This window comes from Mustela nivalis (genome assembly GCF_964662115.1).
Source record: "Mustela nivalis genome assembly, chromosome: 17".
Lineage (NCBI taxonomy): Eukaryota > Metazoa > Chordata > Mammalia > Carnivora > Mustelidae > Mustela > Mustela nivalis.
The window spans coordinates 51,732,632-51,742,071 of NC_139036.1; the positions used below are offsets into that span (position 1 = coordinate 51,732,632).

A 9,440-nucleotide genomic window follows, 5' to 3' on the forward strand; every position below is an offset into this window, starting at 1 on the left:
AACTATGGCCAAGGGTGCAGGGGTATTGCTCTAGAGGACACTGAAAAGACAGGCCCTGGAGATGGATGGTGAAACACCCAGTACGCAAAATTAGATTAGACACCTTTACCTTATGCACCCAAATATAGCACTCTCTGTTTCCTCTACTTTGTTTTTCATGCCTAAGAATAATTGTTTAATTGCCCGGCAATCATGTATTTCACTAGTCCGTTCACTCTCCCAAACCCCAGACCTCCACTTACTTCTACTTCTATCACACTCAGATTAAAACCTTGATTTCTACTTCCCTGAAAAAACTGAAGCAATAGGAAGAAACTTCCTCCTCCCACTCTGCTAAATATTTAAACAATATTCCATTTCTGGCTAACATGATAACTCTGTTTTCGTTAAAACTCTGAACCATAAAGGACTAAACAGAATCTGGTAGTTAAGGTTTATATTTTGGAAGAAGAGGTTAAGACTATATCGGGCAGATGAAAGAAATTCCTGCCAAATTACATCATGGGTTTCTCAACGAATAAAAGCACCATAAAATTTAATTTATGGGGGGGGGGTGGTAAGTCATAAATACTCTCTTTTCTCATGTTTAAGATTTATTGAAGGTAATGTAATAATAAAACAAAATACTGACGACATGATTTAACCTGAATTTTATGACTATTTTTTTGTTGAACTGGAAAACAACAATATAATGGTGCCCACATAACCAGCTTTCCCATCTTTTTTTTTTTAAAGATGTATTTAATTATTTAAGAAGTATTTATTTATTTGACAGAGAGAGAGAGCACAAGCAGGCAGAATAGCAGGGAGAGGGAGAGGCAGAAGCAATCTCCCCACTGAGCGGGGAGCCTGACCAGGGCCTAGATCCCAGCACCCTGGGATCACGACCTGAGCCCAAGGCAGCCTCTAAAGAACTGAGCCACCCAGAGGTCCCTCCTACCCCTCTTCTTAGATATAAGAGGTTCCTAAACGTTTGAGCTCATGACTATTTTAATCCAGTTAATTCGCATGCCAGTAAAGATTAGGATTTATTTATAATTCAGGCTTGTGTATCTTAATTATTTATGATTATTTATCATTTATGATGATTTATAAGAATATTGCCAAGTTATTTTACAGGATCATCCTCTCCACCCAAGGGCAGAGATTATAAAAAACCCTGCTCATCTTGGTCCTCTCCCCACCTCGTACCTGGAATACGAAAGACACTCAAATAAATGATGGATAATATTCACAAATTTGCTTCGACCCGCACTGCAAGATTTCTGATACCGAACCCCGTTGAGAGGGAAACGGACTCGAACAGCACACAGGCAAGGCTGATGGCCTCGTTAGTTTGGTTTCTTTTTTTTTTTTTTTTTTAAAGATTTTATTTATTTATTTATTTGCCAGACAGAGATCACAAGCAGGCAGAGAGGCGGGCAGAGAGAGGAGAGGAGGAAGCAGGCTCCCCACTGAGCAGAGAGCCCGATGCGGGGCTCGATCCCAGAACCCTAAGACCATGACCTGAGCCGAAGGCAGAGGCTTTAACCCACTGAGCCACCCAGGGGCCCCGTTAGTTTGATTTCTCCTCGAACCTCCCAAGAGCCTTAACTGCCCTACCAGCGTTCTCCGGCGCGGAGTCCTCCCCGAAGGCACCCAGCCCGTCCTCTTGGGCAGACACCCAACATGGTGGGTAGAGAAAGCACCAGGATTTGGAGTCCGGCATCCCTCCTGGGTTAGCATCTTCGCTCTACCTTTCTGGCTGGCGGAGATCTCCCTACGTGACTTAACCTCTTTGGGACCCTTTTTTTTTTTTTTTTTCCTCCCTGAGCCCAACCTCCATGGGATGCTGTCGGGATGCAACGGGACTAACACGGAGCCTGGCTCGCGGCTGGGAGCCCAACCCACCTCTGCCCCCGCCGCGCCCCCCCCCCCCGCCCTTCTGTTCCCTCAGAACGTCCTCGACAAGAAAGCACACGATCCTCTATAGTCCTTCTGACTTTTGGGTCCAGAAAGGAGCAGGTCAGCGCCAGGAGCCCAGGAGAAACCCCAACCCCAACCCCCGCTCCGAGCCGCGAGCGCCGCTCAACCCCATACATGGATGCCTCCCGCCCAGCCAGCTTTTGGGGACGCGGGAATCCTTCGGTGCCCGAGCTCTGCCCAGCATTTCTCAGGAATCAGGGCAGTTCCCCCCAAGCCCTGTCATGAGACCTGCGCCTTCTCCTCTCACCCCAACTCTCCGCCTAACACCCAGCGCGGGCAGCGGCGCGAGAGTCCCCGGGAGTGCCCCGCGCCCGGCGCCTCAGGCGCTTGGAGGGAAACGGACTCGCACAACATTTTCTCTCTCTCTCTCTCGTCGCCCCGCGAGGGCCCCGCACCCGCGCGCGGCCCCCGCAAACCGCGCTTCCGCCCACCTGGGGGCTCCTCCCGCCCCCCTCAGCTCGCGGGCTGGGCCGCCGCGAAGGCCCGCTGCACCCCGCCCCTCGGCCCCCTCCCCGCCACCCCTCTCCCTCGCCCGCCTCTCCCCTCCCAAGAGGCGGCGACCCCCGCCTCCCCCGCCCCCCCCACGCCGGGGCGAGCCGCCGGCGCCGCGGCCCTCCAAGCCCCCCTCACCTCAGGGCCGAGCCGCAGCGCGGTCAGGCAGGGACAAGCTCCGCCAGGGGAGACACTCCGCGCGGGTGACGGAGCTCGGAAATGGGAGTGTGTGTGTGTGAGGGAGAGAGCGCGGCCCCGCGCGCGCGCCCCTGCCGCTCGGCCCCGTGCGTCCCAGAGCCGCAGGGCCGGCAGCGCGCCTGCCGCGGGAGCGCGCGGCGCGGGAAGCCTCGCTCCGCCTCCTGCCGACAGCACCTGGGGGCGGGGCTCCCGGAGGACCGGGATCTGCGGACACGCGCGTTCCCGGCGCTTGGCCCCGCACGTCGCGTCGCGGGCTGTGGCGCTGACGCGCGTGCGAGGCCTGCGCACCTTGGGGCGGAGCGACCAGTGGGCGGGGATCCGAGGGGCGGGGCTCCGAGGGGGCAGGGCGAACGGGGCGAACCAGGCGCGCTGAGGTCGGGGCACGCGCGCGCGCGCGCGCCCAGCCGCAGAGCTGGAGTGTCTCTGGCGCCGGCCCTGGAGCTTGGGATCCGTATGGTCTGCGGAGACCTGGGCTTGCTCTCCCTCGAGGCGCAGGCAAAACAACGGGCCTGCAGCCAGCTGCTTGCGTTTGACTCCAGACGCTGCCGCCTCCTAGCGTTTGACCTTGACCTGCAGCCCTTCCATCCGCCTCCCCGGTGGCATCTAGTTTTAGGATCCCTTTCTTATATGGTTCCCGGCTTTTAAGGGGCCCTCTCCCAGGACTGCATTTCGAGTCACTCCGCTGCCCCTTGTCCTCCCCGCTGCAGTGTCTGGGTTGCAGTGTCCTCATTTGTCTCCTACCTTCTGCCTCCTTCCCCCATCAGACCTGAGACATCTGGACACTGAGGATGCTTTTAGTTTCTAAGTGTCCTCAGGAGAGTCTGGGAATGGCGCGAATCCTGAATTTTCCAAATGGCCTGATGCACAGGCATCTGTGGGAGATTCTAAACCGCACTTGTTTTGCTAAAAATATAAACCGATGTTTTGAGTTTTATTGCCCAAAGTTGGCCCAGATGGTAGTCAAAAGTTATTGTAAAGGAAAGAAAAGCTCAACGCCCAGCTTGACGGACTTTCCTCTCCAGACTTCTGTATGGTCACATTTCTTGCACAGTTCTTTACTTGGGGGGATTTAACTATTTAAAGCCTTTTTAGAAAATTCTGTTAATCCTGTATACACCAAATTTCTCGAATTTAAACCAAATCTCTCCAACTGGCACTGCCAAATCCTACCCCCCCCCCGCAAATATCAAGGAATCGCGTTTTGTTTCTCCTACCCAACATGGATTAAATGAGAAATTCAAAGAGGGTTGGCAGAATCCATGATGCTTAAAAATCTGGCAGTCAGAGTGCAGGAGGGGAAATAGAATGTCCTAGAAACGATGCAGGAAACTGAAGAAGGCAGGTAATAAAAACTATTCAACCATGTATTTTTTTTCTCTTTTGAAAAAACTTGTAAGACACCTTAGCTACAAATTCAGAGGAGTGAAGTCCTGATGGCCTAGGATTTGTGGGCAAGTATGTCGATGGAAGTCAACCCTAAATCAACTTGGTAAAAAGGGGTTACTGAAACACATATTCATAGCAACTCTGCAATTATACTTCTCACTAGTAGTCTCAACCTGCTCTAACTTCAGAGTTCTCCTCTTTTATGGCGCTATAGGGGGAATTTATTTCCGGAGCTTCCTGCTTTTATAAGGTTCTCTGTCATCCATTCTGCTTGCTGGTGTTTCTCCTCTTGTTTCAAGACCAAAACCCAGTTCTCAGAAACTCTTCTCACCTCAGGCAAAATGATCCCACTGTCCTCTCAACAGCACACATGCTCCTGTCTTGTTCACCATCATTTTACATATGTACTGTCTCTTTAATTAAATTATAAGTGGTCTGGGATTAAGATTTCTTTCTTACATCAATCCGGATTTCCAGGTCTTATGCATCGTAGTGTGAGGTACCTCGGGATGAAAAAAGCACGTGTGCAACAGGATGTGAATCTTACTGTCATTATTATCCCCACAAAATAGCACTAGTCCCTCAACAAAATCTACCTAATAAAAGAAAGGGAAGATATTAAATTCTTCTTATACAATGGATCACAAAATTAGGATGAGAATATGGTTTGGGGAATTATAGAGAGAGAACACCAAGACCTTTACATAACAAGACTGCCACCAAAAAATATATTGACCATAACATATTTTCTCTCTCTCTCTCTTTTATCTGTTTTCGTGTACCTTGTAAACAAGTTAGCTACATAATCTCAAACTAAATCTCCATAGTTACCAGGTCCCAGAACTAAATAAGCATCTGCAGGGAGGATATTCCTTTCCGAGCTTCTGTATCTAGGAAATCGCAAACAAGCCGTACTGTGGGTTGTCATGACGGCAACCCGAATCCCCATATCTCATTAATAGATTTTTAGACAAATAAATCACATGGGAATAAGTAGATCATAGAAGTCACAGACTGAGATTTAACAAGTTGCCTAGCTGAACGAAATAAATGGTAAACCAGAATTTTGGCAGTATTTAATGTAGAAAAGAGAATTAAGCTTGCTACCCTTTTCCCAATGTTACATCAGTAGCTTATTCTGCATGATTATCGATGCACTGAAAATTATATATGACATTTTCAAATTAGTACTATTAAGCACTCTTTATAATTTCTTGTTTTTAAACATTTACCAATTCTCCAAGCTAAAAAATCGTGCCCAGAGAAGGGATGTGGTTTCTAAATTCAGGGTTTAAATTAGGTATAATTTAGAAGTTTCAAATTAGAATCTTTTTCTAGAATAAGGCCAGACAAATAAAGAAACACAGCCTTGACTGGCAAAGCAGAAAGAGAGTCTTGCCTCTTTAGCAATAGAATTCCAAACTGCCATCTCAAATGTAGCTGAGATTGTTATTAAATAGCTTAAAGACATGATTAATTAGTAATCGGTAGAAGGTTGGAGACCAGAACCACTTCTAAAGGTAGTTGTGCTTGGCTTTTATTACAAGAAAATTAGTCAAAGAGATTAATATGTGAAAAATATCTATCCAAATTTGATATTTAAGAAACTCAAATAACCTACAATATATATTCAGTACCTGGCATTCTTGCTTAGGAAGAACCCCAGCTTTGCAGGTAAATTTAAAAAAGGCAAAGAAATCAACCGTTATTCTGAGAGACAACAAAATAAATAATTAAAGAGCCTCAAGTGGAAGGTGATACTTTTTCCACCATTAAACGATGTCATGTAAACTATAAAGGGCCACGAAGAAAACATTGAGGGCTGGAGTTACCTGGTACCTTCGAGAAGAAAAGGTGGAAAGATGTGCTTACAGTAGCACGGGCTACGATAGAGGGCTCAAAGACATAATTACGTCTGCCTAGATTTTCATAAACACAGAATTATCAATTTACAGAAGAGAATAACATAGAGGCTAAACTGGAGAGTTGACTCGATCCGTGCGCTTTTTCTTCAGTAAGGAAAATGGACTTGAAGGTGGTGAAGGTGAAACTGAGTAGAGAAAGAAGTGAAACTCGAGAGAGGTGAGGGGCGAGCGATCACACCTATCTGTTTCAAATAAGTTCATGTTTCCAGGCACAAATTACATCGCACAGCTATTCACGGACAACCTAAGCCCCGTGACTGGGAAGTTCAGAGAAACTGTAAAAAATGAAAAAAAAAAAAAAAAAAAAAAAAAAGATGACAAATCACCTGCTTTCGAAAAACTGGCTTAAAGACAGACACTAAAAGCTTTAGAACAAAAAAGTAACATTCCAGAATTCACAGATTTGCGAACATTTAGAAGAGAGTTTGCTGGTTACTGAGAACCAGACTACCTAAAGAGAAGTCCTCCTAGCCTTCTTTTTTTTGTTTGATCTTTGAGTTAAAATGGGAATTGTATAGTCATGATAGAAATTAATTTCAACAAAGCATTTAATCCAGTCTTTCATGATACTTGTGGGTGAGACTCCTAAATAATGGCTTGATTATAATCAACATAATTATAATATAAGTATAATCAATTATAATTATAATTAGATAAACTCAAAATAAGTTGGATAATTGTAGCCAAAGTTCTGTTTCTGAAGACAGGACCAGGAAACAAAATTAGATTAACAACTTGAACCCCGGGGCACCTCGGTGGCTCAGTGGATTAAAGATTCTGCCTTAGGCTCAGGTCATGATCTCAGGGTCCTGGGATCAAGTCCCAAATCCAGCTCTCTGCTCAGCAGGGAGCCTGCTTCCCCTTCTCTCTCTGCCTGCCTCTCTGCCTACTTGTGATCTCTCTCTCTCTGTCAAATAAATAAATAAAATCTTTGGGGGAAAAAAACAAAACAAAACACTTGAACCCTGCACTGAAATATAAAGATAAAATTTAACAGGAATATATGAGAGTCCCTACATCGGTTTAAATAGAAAAATAAAAGCACAAAGGAAGTACAAAACAAGATTCTGGTTTAGCTCTGTGAACATCATCAAGAAGTTTCCTTGTCTGCCAAAATCAATGTGAGTTAATAATATATGTCCGATAGCTTGCAGCGATGCCTCTAACATTTCCATTTGAAAACATTGTGCCCACAAAGCACTTGCCCCTTCCTTTAATCCTTGGGGGATCCCTTGCCCAGTATTCGCCTTAGGATTCCCTATCCCTTTGGAATAGGCAGAATATGGCCTGTAATCTGCCCGAAGATGTCCACATCCTGATCCCTGGAAACTGGGAATATGTTACTTTACAGGGAAAAAGAAGATTAGGTTTGTTAATCAGCTGACCTTAAAATAGGGAGATCATCCTGGATTATCCGGGGAGACTTGGTGTAATCACAAAGGTCTTTAAAAGTGAAGAAGGAGGGGTGCCTGGGTGGCTCAGTGGGTTAAAGCCTCTGCCTTTGGCTATAGTCATGATCCCAGGGTCCTGGGATCGAGCCCTGTGTTGGGCTCTCTGCTCAGCAGGGAGCCTGCTTCCTCCTCTCTCTCTGCCTGCCTCTCTGCCTACTTGTGATCTCTGTCTGTAAAATAAATAAGTAAAATGTTAAAAAAAAAAAAAAAAGCAGAAGAAGGAAACAGAGGAATAGGTCAGCGTGACAGAGTGAGGACTCAACCTACCACACTGGCCTTGAAGCTGGATGAAAGAATGCAGGTGGCCTCTAGGAGCCGGAAAAACCAAGGCACACTCTCCTGAGAACCTCCAGAAAGAAATGCAACCCTTCCAACCCCTTGATTTCTATTGCAGAGCTAATCCTGTGTTCTAAGCCACAGAACAATCAGATAATAAATTTGTGGTGTTGAAGTCACTAAGACTGTGGTTATTTCTTAGAGCGGCCTTAGAAAAATAATACACCTCTTACAACTCGCTTTCATTCTCTGCCTTATAGTCCTTTTATTATTTAGCATCCAAATGTCCTTTCTTTCCTTCTCTCCGTCTAAGTGAGCAACATAATGCCATAGAAAGGACAATGAATTACTACTTAGATATTGTGGATTCATAAACTTAATAACTCATGTGACTCCATAATCATAGATGGATGCACCGTTAGCCTGTATGATCACTAGTTTTCCAACTTATAAAGGAGGATAGAACATATGTACCATCTTTGAGTCTCTGGGTTGCTTCAGAGAGTTTTTGAGAGGAGGTGAGTGAAATCATAAAAGCCAACTATTAAGCACGTAATATGTGCTCCACGCTGCTGTATATGCCTCACATGTAGTCGTTTATTTAATCTCTACAAGGACAACGTGAGCTATAGACTACTATGTTTCCCCCACCAAGGCAGAGAGAAATATTTTGAAAGTTATAAAACGCCAGAGATTACAAATAAATGGACATCATGGAGGGAATCGGTATACAATGAAAAAAAAAAAAAAAGCTTTTTCCTACTAGTAATATTCCTCAAAAACTTTTTTTTCATTTAAACTTTACTGTTATTTGGGGTGCCTGGATGGCTCAGTCGTTAAGTGTCTGCCTTCGGCCCAGGTCATGATCCCAGAGTCCTGGGATCAAGCCCCGCATCGCATCGGGCTCCCTGCTCAGCGGGGAGTCTGCTTCTTTCTCTCTCTCTCTTTGCCTGCTTCTCGGCCTACTTGTGATCTCTGTCTGTCAAATAAATAAATAAAATCTTTTTTTAAAAAAATGGAAGTGACATGACAGTGTGGTCAGTAGCATGATGGGTATAGTTGTCAGTAGGAGGAGGTAAGCGATTCACCTAATACACACCAGAGAGGTGAAGAAACATGGTTTCCAGAAGTCATATTAGGGTCTGAAGGCTGAATAGACTTACGCAAAGGAAAAGAACGGAAAACTTTAGGATTGTACTGTAACCTGCAGTCGCTCAGGTCCTTCCTCACTTACTGGATTTCTTATTCTCAGCTCTCTCTACAAACTCAGATAGATCCTGCTTTAAGGTTCATCCGAAATACAATTTGATGTTAAGTCTCAGATAGGAAATGTTCACGTTTCATACTGAGGAAGGCTTTGGTGACTAATCCATTTGTATCTGATTCCACATTCTCTTAATCCAATGATCAAGTAATACTGTTTTAGACCACTTTATTTCCTTATCTAGTCAGACTCGGCCCCCTTTAATTAGCTAATCATACTATAAATAACAAGTGAAAAATAAACAAATATCTCTATAGAGAGGAATCGTGATTCCCTGTGATTACTCGCTGTGCCCACTAGATGGCGCACGTATGCCTAAGAGACAAACCTGCTGATTCAGTTTCCCTCTTTTCCTGGGAACTAGAGAAACGAACCAAGTAGAAGATTGGGACCTGGGAAAGAAGAAACTCCCCAAACTAAATTTTTAAGTGATCCTGGTTCTTACATGTATCCTCAACAAAATAAACCCAACATCTTTCTTTC

General features: G+C 45.2%; 1 protein-coding gene across 4 annotated transcripts in view; it reads right to left on the reverse strand.

The window, feature by feature from the left end:
* The window catches only part of ABCA5 (ATP binding cassette subfamily A member 5), a gene marked incomplete at its 5' end in the record, with an annotated part of 70,083 nt that extends 67,138 nt beyond the window's left edge, over nucleotides 1-2,945 (reverse strand). For 2 of the 4 annotated variants that reach the window (XM_082708411.1, XM_082708413.1), the window contains one exon: nucleotides 2,596-2,945. Coding sequence is in view for 1 of the 4 variants with exons in the window: in XM_082708409.1 (XP_082564535.1) it covers nucleotides 1,603-1,725 (123 nt within the window). Of the gene's footprint in view, nucleotides 1-1,602; nucleotides 1,760-2,595 lie in introns of those variants that run through there. The other 2 variants (XM_082708412.1, XM_082708409.1) reach the window with 2 other exon arrangements.
* Nucleotides 2,946-9,440: the final 6,495 nt, after the last annotated feature.